Source organism: Dama dama, chromosome 11, assembly GCF_033118175.1.
Source record: "Dama dama isolate Ldn47 chromosome 11, ASM3311817v1, whole genome shotgun sequence".
Taxonomy (NCBI): domain Eukaryota; kingdom Metazoa; phylum Chordata; class Mammalia; order Artiodactyla; family Cervidae; genus Dama; species Dama dama.
In genome coordinates this window covers 66,121,363-66,140,773 of record NC_083691.1, presented here as the reverse complement: position 1 = coordinate 66,140,773, position 19,411 = coordinate 66,121,363, and the positions used below count along the sequence as shown (strand labels likewise).

The window sequence follows — 19,411 nt, the reverse complement described above, 5'->3', positions numbered from 1 at the left end:
AGAAGTCAGTTTTCTGGTTGTGATACTTATACTACAGTTTTGAAAGATGTTTCATTGAGGGAAACTGGGTAAAGAGTGCATAGCATCTCTGTGTTATTTCTTAAAACTGCATGTGAATCTGCAATTATCTCAAAATGAAAAGTTTAATTTAAAATGCACTTAAACATCAAGGGCATTAGAGTAATAACGCTACTTTAATTTAGAGCAGATCCAAAATCCCATCATCATATATGAATATGAAAGGTAAATATTAGGGGATATACTGTTAATGTTTTGGGAATATACTAATTATGGATAAAAGCAGAACACTTATTACCATCTACCTGCTTATCAGGAAGATATAGGTAATAAAGTAAATTAAACCAATACTTAAAATTACTTGCCATGAATTACTCTTTGCCTTGGGCCAAAGTTGGTACTGCCCTAGTTTATAGTTATTATCCCAATATCTGAATAGATGATCTGAGAGCAGAGATTGTTTTATTCATCTTTATATTCCCCTTAAGTGCTTAGCACCATGCTTTTTTGCATGTAGCAAGCAGGGCTCTTTTGGTAGCATATGTTGTAGTATGAGTGAAGAGTGTTAACATGCTGTTTCAATTAACAAAGCATTTTATATTTTGCTTTGTAAACTCTTTTCCCTTTTAAATAATACTTCTGAGAGCATAGTTTCATTATTAGGAGCTTGTTAATTTCATTGGTATGTCCTGTGTAGTATATGATTATGGAAGACATAGATTATATTAATTTCTATTATCATATATTATTGTCATTTTAAATACAAAATACATGGTTACCGAGAGTCATTTCTAGGTGAAATTGTGCGTTTTCTAACTTTTTTTTTTTTTTGTGGAGCTGATTCCTTAAAAGAAGAAAAAGTTAAAAAGACCATAGTTAAAAAGATAATAAAAACATAATAGCATAAAACATTTTTTTAAAGTGATAGATCTTAATAAACTACTTTGTACTTCTTGATGAACTAGAATAGTGAGAAATAAAATGTTTTCAGTTGAGTTGATATTCTCCTGTGTGATCTCTGGTTTTGAACAGGTGTGCTACCTGACTGCTTAACAGATGGTTCTGATGTGGTCAGTGACCTTGAACAGGAAGAGATGAAAATCCTGAAAGAAGTTCTTAGGTATCCTCTTTAATTATTTGAATGGATCATTAATAACATTGCAATATGATCTGTACATAAACTTTTTATCCAAAAAATACTGTCAACTAGTAAAATATCTAAATTCTTTCCTAAAGACCATGAACATGATTTATCACTTTATTTGCTTACAACTATGTTTGTATTACATTTCTTAATGGACATATCAGCCCAAATGGGAGGGTCTTCCTCCACGCCCATCATGGGCCTAGGAAACTAGCCATCAGTGGAAACAAGGTGTGGTAGATGCAGCCTGATGCTTGGAAGGGCTGTTGTGGCCTGAGCTGAGCAGGAGACTGCATGGCTTCTGGATCTTGGTATTAGAGGAGGCTGCTGCCAGGTGTCTCATGGGAGGAGGCTGGATATCCAGGCTCCACAGACCAAATAGCTGACTATTTGCTGACCTCTTATCTATGGGCTTCCCTTGTGGCTCAGCTGGCAAAGAATCTGCCTGCAATGTGGGAGACCTGGGTTCGATCCCTGGGTTGGGAAGATCCCCTGGAGAAGAGAAAGGCTACCCACTCCAGTATTCTGGCCTGGAGAATTCCATGGACTCTACAGTCCATAGGGTCGCAAAGAGTCGGACACGACTGAGCGACTTTCACTTTCTTATCTATTATGTGATTGTCAGACAAATGCCTGGCATGGAATGTGCAGTCCAGTAAAGGGGATTTTTTTTTTTTCCCCCTTAAAGTCTGTTGTCCCTTGTCCCCTATGGGAGTTTGAGAAGGGAGGGCCAATTGCAAAATGTAATATTTAAGTCTATGGGGATGTATTGGTTTAAGGAAAAAGGATTCCTACAGCTGCTGTGTCTCCTGCAGAGTGGAGCCTTGGCCTTTAGGCGCCCTGGCTCTCCGTTCTAACCACATACATGACAATCTTCTAGCATCCTGTGGTCCTCCCACCTTCCCAACTTGTCCGCAGTTCCAAAGCAGGAGGGAGGATAGGCAGGATGGTGGTTAGAAGGATGGGCCTAGTGGGAGTTTATGGAAGGAGCTCTAGGATTTAGTCCTTCATTTCAGGGGATTTCAGTGAGTGTGGGGAGGGAGGCAAATGGGGTGAACCCAGGCCTTTCCTGCCAGATCCTCCTTTCCTATGTGCCAGGTGAGGGTATATAGGAGCCCGAGACAACACAGAGAGCTTTGAGTTTACAGATTGGAAGAGTTCAGGATATTTGGTAGTTGGTTTAGAAGACTGGTAGTTTTGACTTATATTGGTTGCTTCTGTTGGTTGATTGATGGTTTGAAAACTAATCAGTATTATACTTTTAGATTTTATTTTCTGTAGCCTTTTGATGGGGGTGTGCTACTGTATAAACAGTGGAACTTAATTATGGACATGTAAGAGAGCTGACTTGGCTATTTTCCTAAATCAGACTGCCTTCGTGAGCAGTTTACAAAGCTGATAGGGCTTTGGTGGAAGGGCATCAGGAGAGCTTTGTGATAGCTCATCTGCCATGAGCAACTAAAATGAAGAGAGAAATGGATCTTATCAGGGGACATGTAACTAACTCATCTGTCTAAAGTGAGAGATCAGAGTCCATATTCATGGAATTTGCCATTCAGATTTGGGTTTAGAATTTCAAACCTGTTGGTTTTTGTTCAGCTAGGAGTGCTTCACCCAGGATATGGGCAAACCTGTGTTTTACATCGCTCACCACATTATGCTGTTCATGTCTATGCATGTCTTCCTCAGTTGATTGTAAGCTGCTTTAAGTGAAGCCTGATTATTTCCATCTTTGTTTCCAAAATTCCTTACACATATTGTAAGCTTTGGTTAGCATGTTGCTTGTTGAATATTTGTTTTTTGATAAAAGAGAAAGTTTACTTTTCTACTTTATTTTTGTGTATTTCAGAAAATCAAAAGAGGAGTATGACCAGGAGGAAGAAAGGAAGAGAAAAAAGCAGGTGCCTATAAAACATACTAATATAATAGAAGTATTTCATTGCTGTTATCCCTTAAGTTCACACCTAGGATTTCTGTTAAAAGTTTAAGCTTAGGTGAAATGACACAGTTCCTCAGAGTATTCATATTTTCTTGGCAGTTTTGAGCGTTTATGCTTTTTTATTCACTTTATAATTCATCCAATGACCTGCCTTTTAAATTCTCAGTAAAGAATGAGATTATTCACTCCAAAAAAACCTGTAATACTATTCATATTTGGGGGAATTTTTAATACAAATTCCCCTTAATTTTATGAATAAAAGAAGATTAAGAAAATATTTGACTTCCCCACTTGCCTTGATTGCTTTACTGTTTTGAAACAGCAGCTGCAGTTACCACTGAGGGTCCCCTGTAGTTAACGTTGCCAGCTTGAAGCAGAATGACTCAGTTTCACATTTCCTGGTGTACTATTCTTTCATTAGAAACTGTTTCCCTAAAGTGCCTAATTTTTCCTAAGGAAAAATTAAACATATATCTGGTTGAGGTGAGGGAAGCTAATGTTTATTTTTTACTCCCTGCTTTTCTAGCTGCCTCTCTTTCCACATTTTCCCAAATCTCCCCGAAGGGAGAGGGAAACCTAATATAAACTAATTCTCAGTCACTTGATAGTCATTTTCCTTTTTTTCCCTCAATCACTGTGATTTATGCTTGTATCATTTACTGTCTTTGAAAAAACCTATTTTACTCCAAGGTACCAAATGAAGAGCAGAAGAGAGATTTTTAGAATTTACAGGGGATTTTATTTCTCTTTGACTAACTATCCTTTCAGTAAGCGGATGTGAATTTCATAGATTATACTATTTTTAAATATAAGAATATAGAACAGAAACTATTCAGAACTGGTGTCAGCTGTCAGAGTACTGGGGATTCCCTGGTGATCCAGTGATTTGAACTCAGTGCTTTCACTGCTGTGGGACTAGGTTTGATCCCTGGTCGGGAAACTAAGATCCCATAAGCTGCGTGATGTGGCCAAAAAAAAAGAAGACAGTCTTAACTTTCTGATTGATAAATAAACTGTATCAGGATTCTTGAATAATAATATGTTTTAGGGGCATATGATTTTTTTTTTTTAGACTTTTTTAAATGGAAATTTTCAGACACACAAAAGTAGAGCTGATAATAATTTCAAGTCCTCGTGTTTCCATCACTCAGCATATATAGAGACTTATGACGTGGGTATCCATGAATTATCTAAAAAGTTACATGTGATTGGATTTTCCTATTTTTATGGAAAAATGAATTATTTTCCTTAGTTCTTTCCAAGATTTAAGTGATTTCTTTGGTTTAAATGCAGCATCTTATTTTAGAAATGGAAATATAGGCATACCTGAGAGATGTTGTGAGTTTGGTTCTAGACTACTACAATAAAGTGAAGATAACAATACAGTAAATCACAAATGTATTTTGGTTTCTGAGCACATATAAAAGTTAGTTTATACTAAACTGTAGTCTTTTAATTGTGCAATGGCATTATGTCTGAAAATTATGTGCATATCTTTATTAAAAATTATTGCTAAAAAATGCTGACCATCATCTGAGCCTTTGGCAAATTGTGACTTTTTTGCTGGTGGAAGGTCCTGCCTCTGTGCTGATGGCTGCTGAGTGACCAGGGTGGTGGCTGCTGAAAGCTGGAATGGCTGTGGCAGTTTCTTAAAATAAGACAACAGTGAAGTTTGCTGCATTATTTAACTCTTCCTTTGGTGAACAATCTCACTGTAGCATGAAGTGCTGTTTGATGGTATTTTACCCACAGTAGAACTTCTTTCAGTATTGGAGTCAGTCTTCTCAAACCTGGCTGCTGCTTTATCAACTACATTTGTGTAATGTTCTAAATCCTTTGTTGTCATTTCAACAGCATCTTCCCTGGGAGCAAATTGCCTCAAGCAACCATTTTCTTTACTTATACATAAGAAGCAACTCCCTGACCCATTAAAATTTTGTCATGAAATTACATCTGTTCAGGCACATCTTCAGGCTCCAATTCTAATTCTGGTTCTCTTGCTGTTTCCTCCACATCTGCAATTACTTCTTGCACTGAAGTCTTGGACCCCTCTTAAGTCATCCGTGAGGGGTAGAATCAACTTCTTCCAAACTCCTGTTAATGTTATTTCTACCTCTTCCCATGAATCACAGAGGTTGTTAATGGCATCTAAACTGGTAAATTTCTCTCCAGAAGGTTTGCAGTTGCCTTTGCTCAGATCCATGAGAGGAATCACTGTCTATGGCCTCGATAACCTTATGAAATATATTTCTTAAAGAATAAGACTTGAAAGTTGAAATTTCTCCTTGATCCATGAGCTGTGTGTTGTAGTTGTTCAGTTGCTCAGTCTTATCTGACTCTTCGCGACTCCGTGGACTGCAGCACACCAGGTCTTCCTGTCCTTCACCATCTCCCAGAGCTTGCCCAAACTCACATCCTTTGAGTTGGTGATGCCATCCAACCGTCTCATCCTCTGTCATCCCCTTCTCCTCCTGTCTCCAATCTTTCCCAGCATCAGGTTTTTTTCCAGTGAGTCAGCTCTTCGCCTCAGGTGGCCAAAGTATTAGAGCTTCAGCTTTGGCATCATGAGCTGTGTAGCAGGCATGAAAACAACTTGAATCTTGTACCTCTCCATCAGACCTCTTGGATGTTCAGGTGCACTGTCAATGAGGAGTAATATTTTGTATAGAATCTTTTTTTCTTTTTTGGAGGAATAGGTCTCAACAGTGGGCTTCAGATATTCAGTAAACCATGTTGTTAACAGATGTGTTATCATCCAGGCTTTGTTTTTCCACTGATAAAGCACAGGGAGAGTAGATTTCCCATAGTTCTTAAGGGCCTATAGAAACCTGTATGCAGGTCAGGAAGCAACAGTTAAAACTGGACATGGAACAACAGACTGCTTCCAAACAGGAAAAGGAGTATGTCAAGGCTGTATATTGTCACCCTGCTTATTTAACTTATATGCAGAGTACATCATGAGAAACGCTGGGCTGGATGAAGCACAAGCTGGAATCCAGATTGCTGGGAGAAATATCAATAATCTCAGATATACAGATGATACCACCCTTATGGCAGAAAGTGAAGAAGAACTAAAGAGCCTCTTGATGAAAGTGAAAGAGGACAGTGAAAAAGTTGGCTTAAAGCTCAACATTCAGACAACTAAGATCATGGCATCTGGTCCCATCACTTCATGGCAAATAGATGGGGAAACAGTGGAAACAGTGGCAGACTTTATTTTTTTTGGCTCCAAAATCACTGCAGATTGTGATTGCAGCCATGAAGTTAAAAGATGCTTACTCCTTGAAAGGAAAGTTATGACCAACCTAGACAGTGTATTAAAAAGCAGAGACATTACTTTGTCCACAAAGGTCCATCTCGTCAAGGCTATGGTTTTTCCAGTGGTCATGTATGGATGTGATAGTTGGACTATAAAGAAAGCTGAGCGCCAAAGAATTGATGCTTTTGAACTGTGGTGTTGGAGAACACTCTTGAGAGTCCCTTGGACTGCAAGGAGACCCAACCAGTCCATCCTAAAGGAGATCAGTCCTGAGTGTTCATTGGAAGGACTGATGTTGAAGCTGAAACTCCAATCCTTTGGCCACCTGATGCAAAGAGCTGACATTGGAAAAGACCCTGATGCTGGGAAAGATTGAAGGCAGGAGGAGAAGGCGACGACAGAAGATGAGATGGTTGGATGGCATCACCAACTTAGTGGACATGAGTTTGGATAAACTCTGGGAGTTGGTGATGGACAGAGAGGCCTGGTGTGCTGCGGTCCATGGGGTCTCAAAGAGTTGGACATGACTGAGTGACTGAACTGAACTTAAGGGCCTTATTATGCTTTAGTCTCTAATAAGACAGTATGTCCTTTGAAGCTTTTAAGCCAGGCATTGACTTATCCTCACTTGCTCTGAAAGTTCGAGATAGTATCTTCTTCCAGTAGTAGGCTGTTTCATCTACATTAAAAATCTGCTGGTAGAGTTGTTGTTGTTTTAATCACTAAGTTGTGTCCGACTCTCTTGCAGCCCCTTGGACTGTAGCTCACCAGTTTCCTCTGTCCATGGGATTTCCCAGGCAAGAATACTGGAGTGGTTTGCCATTTCCTTCTCCAGGGGATCTTCCTGATCCAGGGACTGAACCTGTGTCTCTTGCATTGGCTGACATATTCTTTATTTTTTTTTTATTTTTTATTTTTTTTATTAGTTGGAGGCTCATTACTTCACAACATTTCAGTGGGTTTTGTCATACATTGACATGAATCATGGCTGACAGATTCTTTACCACTGAGCTACCTTCATTAATTTTGTTAGTGAGATCTTCTGGATAGCTTGCTGCAGCTTCCACATTAGCACTTGCTGCCTCACCCTGCGCTTGTGTGTTACAGAGGCAGCTTCTTCAATCTCATGAACCACCCTCTGCTAGCTTCACACTTTTCTTCTGCAACTTCCTCACTCCTCTCAGCCTTTATAGAACCTTGCTCCGGATTAAGCTTTGGCTTAAAGGAATGTTGTGGCTGGCTTGTTCTTCTATCCAGACCGCTAAGACTTTCTCCATATCATCAGTAAGGCTGTTTCACTTTCTGTCAGTCGTGTTCACTGGAGTAGCAGTTTTAATTTCCTCAAGAGCTTTCCCTTTGCATTCACAACTTGGTTAACTGTTTGGTGCAAGAGGCCTAGCCTTTGATCTGTTTTAGCTTTAGACACACCTCCTCACTAAATGTAATCATTTCTAGCTTTTGATTTAAAGTGAGAGACCTGTGACTTTTCCTTTCACTTGAAAACTTAGAGGCTGCTGTAGGGTTATTAATTGGCTTCATTTCAACATTTTTGTGTCTCAAGGAATAGGAAGGTCTGAGGAGAGGGAGGGAAGTAAGGGAACAGCCGGTTAATGGAGCAGTCAGAACACACACAGCTTTCGTCTGTTAAGTTCACTGTCTCATATATAAGGCTGAGATTTGTGGTGCCCCAAAACAGGCACAATAGTAACATCAGAAGTCACTGATTCCTGGTGATAGGATAATAAATATGATAGTGAAAAAGTTGGAAATATTGCAAGAATTACCAAAATGTGATACAGAGACACAGTGAGCAAATTCTGTTGGAAAAATGGTGTGTATAGACTTGCTTGATGCAGAGTTGCCACAAACCTTCAGTTTGTAAAAAAGAAAAACAAAAAAACCCAGTATCTAGTAAAGATAGTAAGTTGAAGTGCAATAAAATTAGGTATGCTGTAAACCAGTTTGTGGCTGTTTCAGGCATATCATAGTACTGGTATTATTATTATTGTATTTTTAAAATTATTTTAGGTTAAAGCATCAATTCTGTGGTGCTCAATCTTCTTTTTAGTAGACAGTAATTTTTGAAACTAATATGTTTGAATCTGTTAAGTAGTGAATTATTCAAAATTAATCTAAAATATTTTCTAAATTGTGTTGTTGATGCCTTAAGTTATCAGAGGCTAAAACAGAAGAGCCTTCGATGCAGGCCAATGAAACGACAAAAATGAATAATTCCCAAGGGGATGGTGAACATTTTGCACACCCAACCTCAGGTAAGGTTGAAGTATACTGAAATTTCTGAGTAATATGAATACTTAAACGTTGTAAAGAGTGTGGTGTTTTCTTATACATGCTTCAGCTTCAAAAACCCTGTGAGGGAGTGTTCAGTGGCCATTGGTATTTAATGCTCTTTGTGAATTTAGCTAAAGAGATTGCCTGTAGGAGATATTCAGCTGACAGAAAGGGTGTAGCCCCTAAATTTCTAACCCAGAGCAGTGAGCAGAATTCCTTGGGGGAGCCCCCAGCCTGTAGGCCGTGACTACAGCATTCACAGTATGGTCACGTAACATTTGGTACCTTCTTCCTTTATCACCATTAGATGATGTGTGGGAGTTAGAAGCTGAACATGGAAAGATAATATTAACTTATTTTCCTAGTGAATTAAAACACAGTAAATAAAAGGTATCCAGTTTGTTCAGAAATTTAGTCTTAAATTGTCATTGAAACTAAAATTGAGGAGACTCCTTTTGGGAAATGTTAGTGGATGATCTTGTTCAGTATGTGGGAAACCATTTTCAGTATATGTATTCTGATTTGTTGTTTAAGAAGACAGGTAATTCTGAAGCAGAACTTGAATATGATGATGCATTTAGCTCATTTTTATTTTGTATTTCTACATTTTTTAGATACATGTCCTTCTCTCAATTTAAAAAAACCCTGTAACTCCTTGAGGTAGATATTATGATCCTTACTTTTATTTTATTTTTTTAAACAAGAAATTCAAGGAAGTTTAGTGATGTCCAAAGTAACTGAGCTCTTAAATAGTGAGACTGTGACTTCCCTTGGTCTTCTGACTTCAAGTCTTCTGTTTTTCTGCACTTTGCAGAAGTTTTATAATTGCGATAGATAGGTTTGATGTTTATCAACTATTTTAAGAAACTGTATTCTTAGTTGATAAAATAATGGGCATGTGAAACCAAAGCAGTTTTATCAAGTTATCTTGCTTTTTGATTCTTAGCAAATTTAATAATTTCTTTTGTTTGCATGCCCTGAGTAGAATAACCTCATTTGAATTATGTCTGTAAAAGTGCCTTCTTTAGATTTCTTTGAGTGCTTTTAAGATTTGCTGGTCCAAATTTAACTTTTTTTTTTAATGTAGACCTAAATACATGTAGGGGCTTCCCTGGTGGCTCAGATGGTAAAGAATCTTCTGCAATGTGGGAGACCTGGGTTTGATCCCTGGGTCAGGAAGATCCCTTGGAGAAGGGAATGACAACCCACTGCAGTACTGTTGCCTGGAGAATTCCATAGACAGAGGAGCCTGGTGAGCTACAGTCCATAGGGTCGCAAAGAGTTGGACATGACTGAGCGACTAACACACACAAGTACCTGTACTGTTCAAATCTCATTTCTGACATAATTTGAATATATTTGCCTATCAGACTATTAAGCTATAGAAAACTTAATTTCAAACCATTTGTAACTCAGTTATGCACATTAACAGAGAAACAATGGAAGGTAATTTTAAAAGTAATGACTTTACGTTTTAAAAACTGTTCTATTTTTAAAAAATGCATATATCTGATATTCCAGGCAGTCACATCATACAAAGCGATAGGAGCCCAAGAAAGGCCTAACGTGGGAAGAATCATAAAGGTGTTTGGCTTCCTGCTTATCCCATTGCCCACATCTTTCCTTGGTTCCTGCTAGAAATGGGTAACTTCTGTTTTTCAGTAGATTCAGGGTTGCCAGTGATCAGGTGACCTTCCTTTAAGCTAGCTGGCTTTTCGAGTCTCCATTCATAGAAATCAGACAAGCTAAGTATTTTGGCCTTAGGCACTTTTCTCTCTAGGTTCAAGTTAGAATATAAAAGATTAACGTTAATGACAACAAACTGAAGGCAGGAACTGTCCAAAACAAGTACATGAATATAAATGCTTATGTGCCTGGAATCCACCCCACCCCACCCCACATGCCCAGCCCTGTGGTTCAAGTTTACCTCTGCTTAAAGTCACCATCATATGAATGGCATTTTAACTTTGCTTATTTTGACCAACTTGTTGAATGAAGCTCATTTTCATTTCTGTTATAGTTAGTCCTGTAGCTTCCTGTATAGGTTGGTTGGAGTGTTAACGGCAGCCTCATCTCTTCCATGGAAACTTCCCTTTCAGTCCAAGAGCCCAAAGAACTTTTCCTCCAACCTCTTTGGCCCTGCAGTCAGTCCGCTCTCCCCATGCTAGAGCAGTGGTCCTTGGGCAAATTTCTTGCTCATGCAAAGTTCTATTTCTGGTTTTACTGTGCTGGCAAGATTTTTAATCATTTAGAGACATGTATATCATGTTCTCCCATCATGCCTTTAGTTCTTGGCATCATTTTTATGTGAGTCTTTGTTCTCACTTGCTGTCTTTCATAGTCCATGTATTATAATGAAAATGTTTTGTCTTTTAAAATCTCCACCCTATAATAAAAAATGGCTCAGAAAAGCAATTAGCATGTTAATCTAGTCTCTTGGCACAGTTACCAGATAATTGGAAGGTGTTGAGTGCTCATGTTATATCTGCTTCCAAATTCTACTTACTTTAAAATCTTTACATTTTCTTAATATGTTAGTAGGTTTATAGTTATCTTTAGGATGTACTTAACATTATTGATACTACTGGCACTGATTTCCAGTACAAAAAATTGTAGCTTTATATTAATTGCTCTGCAAATATAAGGTCACTTAACAGTTTTTGCCTGCAGACAAAAGTTTGAAAGACAGTGACACTGATAGTAAGGGATTTTAGTGCACTTTATTTGGCTTATATGTTGTTGTTTAGCTGGTAGGTTGTTGACTCTTTGCAATCCCATGGACTGTAGCTCACCAGGCTCCTCTGTTCATGATATTTCCCAGGCAGGAATACTGGAATGGGTTGCCATTTCTTTCTCCAGGGGAATCTTCCTGAACTAGGGATCAAACCCCTCATCTCCTGTATTGGGAGGTGGATTCTTTACCTGGCTTATATGGCAACCTTGTATTACATTATACAATAGTTCTAATCTTTAGATAAGAATTATATCTTTTTGTAGCTATAGTACCAAACAGCAGGAGCTTGGTATTTGTCAAAATGCCTGTTCACAAGAAACCATAGTTAAAGCTCCTTGAGACCCGAGACCATGTTCATTTGTTTCCACCCAGTGCCTAGCACAACAGAGGCACTGAACCAATGCTTGTGAATGAATGAGAGAAAAAAACCCGAGTATTACTAACATTAGCTCATTTTGGTAAATCTAGCATAACTTAATATTTCTTATAATATTCTAATTGGTCTCTCTAATTACTGCCAGAAGTTAAAGTGCATTTTGCTAATCAATCAGTCCAGCCTTCGACAAGAAAGCTGGAAATGTTGCCTGAAACTTCCTGCCTCCCACACAAAGGCCTGAAGATTCCTGGCTTCGAACATGCAAGCATGGAGGGACCAATAGCAGTAAGTAAAGACATTATTTTTTAAGAATTATGAGCAAATGACAAAGTACTAGAAACATTGTAAATGGCCATAGACATCCAGCCTTTGTTATGGTCTTGGACTCAAACTTCTAATTTGATCATTCAGTGGGTATCTGTGCCACTTATTATGCAGTCTTGAATTTAAATAGTTCCTGCTCTCATTTGACCCAGAATTTATCAACACTTGGAACAGAAGAGCTCCGCCAGCGAGAACACTATCTAAAACAGAAGAGAGATAAGTTGATGGCCATGAGGAAGGACATGAAGACTAAGCAGAATCAAACTTCGGAGCAGAAGGGAAAACCTGCTAGGGAGGTGGAGGTATGACCAGCTCTCGTATGTGAAGCTTTGCACACCTGTGGGTGGGGTTCTCAGAGTGTATGCTCTTCAGATGCATTCCTAACAGTCTCCCTGTCGGTGTAGCACTCCTACACTGAGAAAAGTCAGTCTTTCCTCAGCAGTAAAAGGGTTGATAGGATTTTGTGAGGTAGAAATGATAGTAATTTTATGGTTCTTTACTTGCCCTGCTTTGAGCACTGAAGGGTCAGCTGTCTGTTTGACCTAAGCCTTTTGAAATACTTTATCATAGAACAGCATCGGTACCCTAGCCACCACCTCTAAAAGGCTTCCCTAAGAGATTTCTACAAAGAAGAAATTTAGGGAACTCAGCCCATGTGTGGCTTTTTTTTCTTTAGTTCACTGAATGCTCTATTTGTTCAAGGCAGTATGCTAGGAATTTTAGACAAATGAACCCATCTTCTGCTGTAGCCAATATTTTTCTTTTGTTTTTGTTTTTCTAAGGAAATGACAGAGAAACCAGAAATGACAGCAGAGGAGAAGCAAACATTACTAAAGAGGAGATTGCTTGCAGAGAAACTTAAAGAAGAAGTTATTAATAAGTAAATTTAAGAACAATTTAGCAAGCAGTTCAAAATTTCTTAAAAATAAATTATTTAATCCTTAAACTGAGCCTGTTTAGTTTCAGAGACTTGTGTTTATAAATGCAAAGATAAGCTGCTTACTTTTATTAAACTCTTCAGGTATAGGGCAGTGGGCAGTTACTTATGCGGACCAGTTCAATACAAATTTCTGAATAATAATCTCTTGTGGAGAGAAGGTATAGAAAGCTAAGTGATAGTGCATTCATCATTTATTTATTGTTTGTGCTAATAAGCATTGTGCTGCATGCTAAGGATGCAGTGATCAAGTAGATCAGCAGGGTCCCTGCTTTCATGTGGCCACTGTTAGATGGGAAGAGTGCAGTCTTATAAACAGGATCCTGCAGACAATGAGAAGAGGTTAGCATATGGAATTGGAGATAGGTGGGGTACTGATTTGCAAGGCCTGTAGGAATGTGAGAGTTTTAAAGATTTTATAATGGCAGTGGGAAGTCATGGAAATTTTAAAGCAGGGAAGTTTCATGATCAAAATGTCCATTTAAAGAAGATGTGTAGTTGCTGTGTGGTGATTGGGTGAGTTTAAGAGTAGGTGTGGGTGAACAGGTATAGGGTAATCAATATAATGCAATAGTGGTTCTCTGGGGCAGAATTTAGCACCCTACATTGAGGCAGGAGCAAATAGGACTTCAAAAATAGATGTGGGGGATGTTCAAAATATCCAGTTACACTTTTTAGAAAAGCAACATTAAAACAGATAAAGGAACAATTGCTTGAGCCTCTTTGAGGGGGAATTCTGCCATGGGTATACACGGTCTTCTGTGTTTGAAGTGATCTTGGGGTATTGTGTAGTCCATTTGCTAAAAGGTATCACAAAATAGTAGGAGAAACCTTTCAGAAACTGTGTTTTGTGTCATCCATAAGCACCTTCTTTTCTGGTTACAGGCCACTCCCAGGGTTTAATTTATAATTCCATTTTATCTCCTTATATCTATAGTTATAAGCTTTTAAAAAGGGATTCTAACATGTCCCTGGTGGTCCACTGGAAAGACTCCACGCTTCCAATGCAGGGGGTGTGGGTTCCATCCCCGGTCAGGGAACAAAGTAAAATCCCACACGCCCAAAAGCATGGCAAAAAAAAAAAAAAACCAAACACCCAAAACGGGATACTGAAATTACCTTAGTTCCAACCTTCAACATGCAGAGAAAACCCAGCCTTACTTTATATTTGTCACATTTTCATCGCTTACATGGACAAGTGGAAAACTAGTGATTGAAACACAGAAATTTATTTCATGAAGCTTTTTATTAAAAATAGGTTTTATATTGCATACATGTTTACAGATAACTATTTTAAGAGAACCTCAGGCATACAAATGTGGGCTGTGGCTTGCTTCACTGAGTGAAGATAAAGATAAAAAATCTTGATCTGTCTGCCTGAGGGTAGTCATTTGGGACAGCAGCTAACATATGTCATCTTAAGTTATTCTTTCAAGTGATATTTTTAAGTCTTGCTCTCATTTCACTGTGGCTGAGCATCTGTACCATGGAAAGTATTTTCCTGTAATTCAACAAAATATTCACAATTATGCTATAAAAAAAGGTTCCTATGATAATGCTGCTTCACATTTCACCTGTGGCAGTTCTTCAGAAAGAAAAACTTACTAAAAAAGATAAAGATAAGACTTCCTGCTGGAACTCAAAGTTGCTTTACTAGGAAGAGTCAAAAGTAGAAAGGGAAATGTTTTAAGGCTGGGCTTCTTAGGTTCTAAGAGGCAATTTAATAAGAAAGAAGAAGAGGTAAGGGGCTTGATAAAACTTGCTTGAAAGAGAATGTTTTCCTGTAGTAACTTTACTGATCTTTGTTTAAGTTGTCCTGAGTCACTTGACTGTTATGAGGTGGTAGTTTCCATTATATGCACCTTTAATGAAAGAGGAGCTACTGCCCCCATGCTGTGATCCTTTGGTGCTAGGACTTTAGGACCCAAGGCATACCTTCTCTTAGTATCAGCGATATTTAATGTGAGGTTGGCCATTGTTTATTTAGAATTCTTTCATTCAGATTGGTGTTATGACACAGTGGTCTATAATAAATATCTATGGAAAACATACTGGCTTTTAAAAAATACTGTAAAATGGACATAACTCAAAATGGAATTTACTTATATTTACAACAAACCAAACAAAAGCAACAACCATAGAATTACAGGGTCACATTTTAATTCCTGAATTTTACAGGTCAGCATTAATATCACCACATGTATACAAATGGTGTAAAACAAGTACAGTGGTATTTTTAATACAAAATAAACATCTGTTTTATGGAAAAACTATACTTCATATCTACACAACAGCCCATCCTCCAAACAATAGCCAAAATTAAAATTAACTACAAAATCTCCAAAACAGGGGAAACTGCTTCAGTTAAAGCTATTCCAGGAAAAATGGACCCATAACACATTACAACAGTGATCTGAAGACTGTAGCTGGAATTACTAATTTTAGTCTTTTTTTTCCCCCTAATGTATTATAGTTTGGGGGATGTTTTTCTCACTTCAGCATGATCTCAGATCAGCAAACTAACATTAAAATATTTAGTTAACTCACTGTTCTAAAAATAAAACCTCTTAACTGTTTGCCTCAGTTTATTATTTTAAATTCATTTTCGTACATGGAATGTGCTTTTATTCTTTAAAAAAAAAAAAAGCAGCTTTCATATTACACCCTTTTTTATGGAAAAGCTTCAGGTGCTGCATACTGACTGACACTGAAGTAACTTCTTGGACCAAAATGACCTGTAGGTATTAAATGCCACTTAATTCAGCACTATTCTTTGTATGTTAGTCTTTATAAATTACACCTTAAAACTTGCCTGCAGCTTTGCAGAGAAAACTTTACTAATGAAGTAGAAAGTGACTTTAAAGTATCTTCCACAAAAGATTGTACTGGTAGACAGTTGAAAACATTCTGTTCAATATACTCCCGTTTCTAGAGAAAACCACTTTGGAATACTACTGTACTGATTCTTGGCATCTGTTATCTCTAAAAGTGCTGATTTTAAACTTATAGTAACAAAACCGTCCATTTTTAATCCAGTTTTCATCAAAATACACACTGAAATTTCCTGATGGAGAAAACTCAACATGTGCGGTAACACGGGGTGTTATTTCCCTCCAACTACCAATAAGGCTGAATTTCTGTTAGATCTTCAAAGAAATGGTCCCAACTGCTTAACTTCATTTTTTAATGATAGTTGAATGTTTTCCATGAAAGTGAGAGGCAACTGATTAAAAGAACAACATGGCCAGCACCATTATACAAGTAATGTTATTGGGTTTGCAACTGAAGTTTTGTAACTGTTTCTAGATCAGAAACCCCCCTGGAGCAACCCTGCATTAACAATACCTTACCAATGTTATCCCTTCCCTAAACCATCCCCAAACCTGAGAGTTTCCTTGCTGAGAAGCTACCTCCCAGGTTACTAACTTTTTTTTTTTTTTAACATCCTGAAGGGCAAATCTCTTAATTACTAGCAAGCGATCAAGTTCCTGGGAAGCCTGTTTTTGTGTTTTTTTTACAGAACTAAACTCTCCAAACTCATATACTGAGTGTCTTTTGCTATTCCTTGTATACTTATAAGTTCAAGTGAGAAAGCTTTCTGATTCAGATTTTCAGCTCATTGAACAGTTGCAGCATTTTTGTTCAACCACATGTTGAGGGCCCCCAGTAAATATTTTATGAGCCAAGACGAGGTCTTTTCCTGGGAGACGTTTCTTCCTCTTCCTCTTCCTCTTCATCATCTGGATAATCCACTAAACCAACCAAACTTCCCTAGTGAAGAATAAAAAAAAATTTTTAACATATGTAACTAGAAATCAGTTTTCTAAACTAATCACATATTATTATATCTGAAACAGATTATTTCTGAGTTTGATAAAGGAACTTGCTTGATGATATGAGTACTCAGTAAGTACAACTGGTGGCATTCTTAAATTGCCCTCAACTCCTTTACTTGGCTTAGGATAATCCAGCAAAATTTCACTGTGGAAAATAACTATCTCCAAACATTTGGTAGGACTCACAAAGAATCATGACATTTGGAGCTGCAAAGACCTTGGAGGTAAACTAGTTCACATCTCTAATCTTAAACTAGAGAGGATAGCCAGCCAGTGACTGACAAGGAGTCTCCTGTTAGTCTCTGTTCCTCATGTATGTATTTCATCACTAAGTACACATCATTGTTTTTGTTCTGCTTTTGAAAAATATTTTTAAATGGCTGACATAATAAACACATGAAATGGTTTCTAAAAACTAATGACTAAAAAATTGAGGGCCAGCTCTCTCTATCCAAAAGAAAAGGATGCGGTTATTTCAGGCATTGGATCTTTCATGAGTAATGGACCCCTTTGAAAATTCTATTAAAGCTCTGGATACTTTACCCAGAAAATTATATGTCCTCAGGTATGCATTAAGATGAGCCAATCCCATGAAATTTATACACTACATCTAGTTCAAACCCTTAAGATCTCAATAGGATAAGCAAATACAATAGAAGTCAAGTCATATTTCAAACCTAAGTAGCTTCATACCTAAAGAATCCAAGCATCTGGCATTAACACTTTACCAGAATATAATCGAAGCACTTCAATATTAATCAACAAAGGGCTCTGAGCAGCTAGAAGCAGTTATCAGAAAGTCTGTGAACCAGATAAAACTTACATAAGTGAGCATCTTTCTGCTTCTTTGTCAACTTGATAACACACATATCTTAATTTGGATAAGCAAGAAGCAGTGTGGCTAAATTTAAAACTTATAAAGCCCTTGGTACAGTGCTTGGTATGTAGTTACTATTTGCTAATTGATATTAACTACTATTACCATAATCATTATTATTTGGTTTCTAGTCAAACAAAGTGGACGAGTGGAGGTAAGAGGTAGAAGACATAATTACAGTACAAAAGGCACCAGTCTGACAGTCACAGGAATGACAGCAAATGAAAGTTTTAATTCTGCTTTTAATCCTATATATCACAAGGTACACACATTTCAGTTCCAAAAGGTTAACAATTAAAAATAATTTTTGGCGTAAGATCAATAAATATTGTCTGAAACACTCAGCTACACAATTTTTCAATTTTATCTATATTATCTATACATATACACACCATAAACTCATTATACATTTAAAAATGATGTTTAGCATACAGAAAGAATAAAAATACAAAATAAGAAATATTGGAAGTAAAAGGACTATAAATCCACAGATGCATATACTGTGAAGAATTTGATTGACTTTTCATATACAACTATAAATGTTGTTTTTAAATAAATATCCGCTTTTGATGTTAGTAAACAAAGTTCTATATCATTCTTATAAACTCTAGTATTCCATGGTACGGATACATCACCAAAGTTAAATTCCTTGTTGGATTGCTTTCCCAGGGATTATACTCTCTTTAAAATTTTTTGTTTCTGACAACATATAACAAAGACCAAAAAGGAAACGAAAAAACAGCAGAGGAAAGATGTCAAGGCATTTTTGGAGAAAGAAATCAGGGAGGCACAACAACTCATTTTTAATGGAGAACAAAGTCAAGAAAGTATTTTCAGGAGAATATAGAAATGAGAAGGAAGCAGACTGATTTGTCTTAATCCCAGCAAACAGAAAGAAAGAGCACCAAAATACTAGGGAGAGCAGGGAAGACAGTTAATGGTGGAGCCAGTGAAACAGACAACTGAGTCCTCAATTCTATAATTCATTCCCCTACTGCGTGCCCACCCCCACCAGGAGATCTCCCACCAGGAGATTCCAGCTCACCCACCAACAACCACCATAAGGAAGAGGAACCACAAAGGTTCTGCATTTCAGGACTTTGGACACAGCGAAGGGCAGGCAGGATAAGGTGCCAGGGTGAAAAGGGACAAATAAATTTGTCTACATAAACATGTCTTAAATGAAATCAGAATGTTTTCTAATACCATATACAAAAATAAACTCGAAATGGATTAAAGCCCTGAATGTAAGGCCAAATACTACAAAACTCCTAGATAAAAACAAAGGCAGAAGACTATGACATTATTTTTTTGGATCAGTTTCCTAAAACAAAGCAAAAACAGACAAATGGGACCTAATTAAACTTAAAAGCTTTTGCAAAGCAAAGATGAAAAAACAACTTATTGAATGGGAGAAAATATTTGTAAATGATATGACCAGTAAGGGGTTAAAATTCAAAATTAATAAAACTGTTCAAGTCAACATAAAAAAAAAACCCCTATTAAAAACTGGGCAGAAAAGCTAAATAGACACTTCCTCAAAGAAGACATACAGATGGCCAACAGGCACATGAAAAGATGCTCAGTGTTGCTAATTATTAGAGAAATGCAAATCAAAACTATAACGAGGTATTACCTCCTCTGGTCAGAACGGCCATCATCAAAAAAAGTCTAC

At 37.4% G+C, this 19,411-nt stretch overlaps 2 protein-coding genes across 4 annotated transcripts in view; one reads left to right on the top strand and one right to left on the bottom strand.

The window, feature by feature from the left end:
- The window catches only part of CFAP36 (cilia and flagella associated protein 36), a 30,194-nt gene extending 17,162 nt beyond the window's left edge, over positions 1-13,032 (top strand). Inside the window, exons 5-10 of one of the 2 annotated variants that reach the window (XM_061155415.1) lie at positions 1,051-1,138; positions 3,012-3,063; positions 8,531-8,633; positions 11,938-12,047; positions 12,239-12,388; positions 12,869-13,032. In XM_061155415.1, coding sequence (XP_061011398.1) covers positions 1,051-1,138; positions 3,012-3,063; positions 8,531-8,633; positions 11,938-12,047; positions 12,239-12,388; positions 12,869-12,970 — 605 coding nt within the window. In that variant the 3' untranslated portion in view covers positions 12,971-13,032. Of the gene's footprint in view, positions 1-1,050; positions 1,139-3,011; positions 3,064-8,530; positions 8,634-11,907; positions 12,048-12,238; positions 12,389-12,868 lie in introns of both variants that reach the window. The other variant, XM_061155414.1, reaches the window with a different exon arrangement.
- Positions 13,033-15,161: 2,129 nt separating this feature from the next.
- Positions 15,162-19,411, bottom strand: part of PPP4R3B (protein phosphatase 4 regulatory subunit 3B) — a 48,912-nt gene continuing 44,662 nt past the window's right edge. For both annotated transcript variants that reach the window (XM_061155411.1, XM_061155410.1), the window contains exon 16: positions 15,162-16,794. In XM_061155411.1, coding sequence (XP_061011394.1) covers positions 16,699-16,794 — 96 coding nt within the window. In that variant the 3' untranslated portion in view covers positions 15,162-16,698. The remainder of the gene's footprint in view (positions 16,795-19,411) is intronic.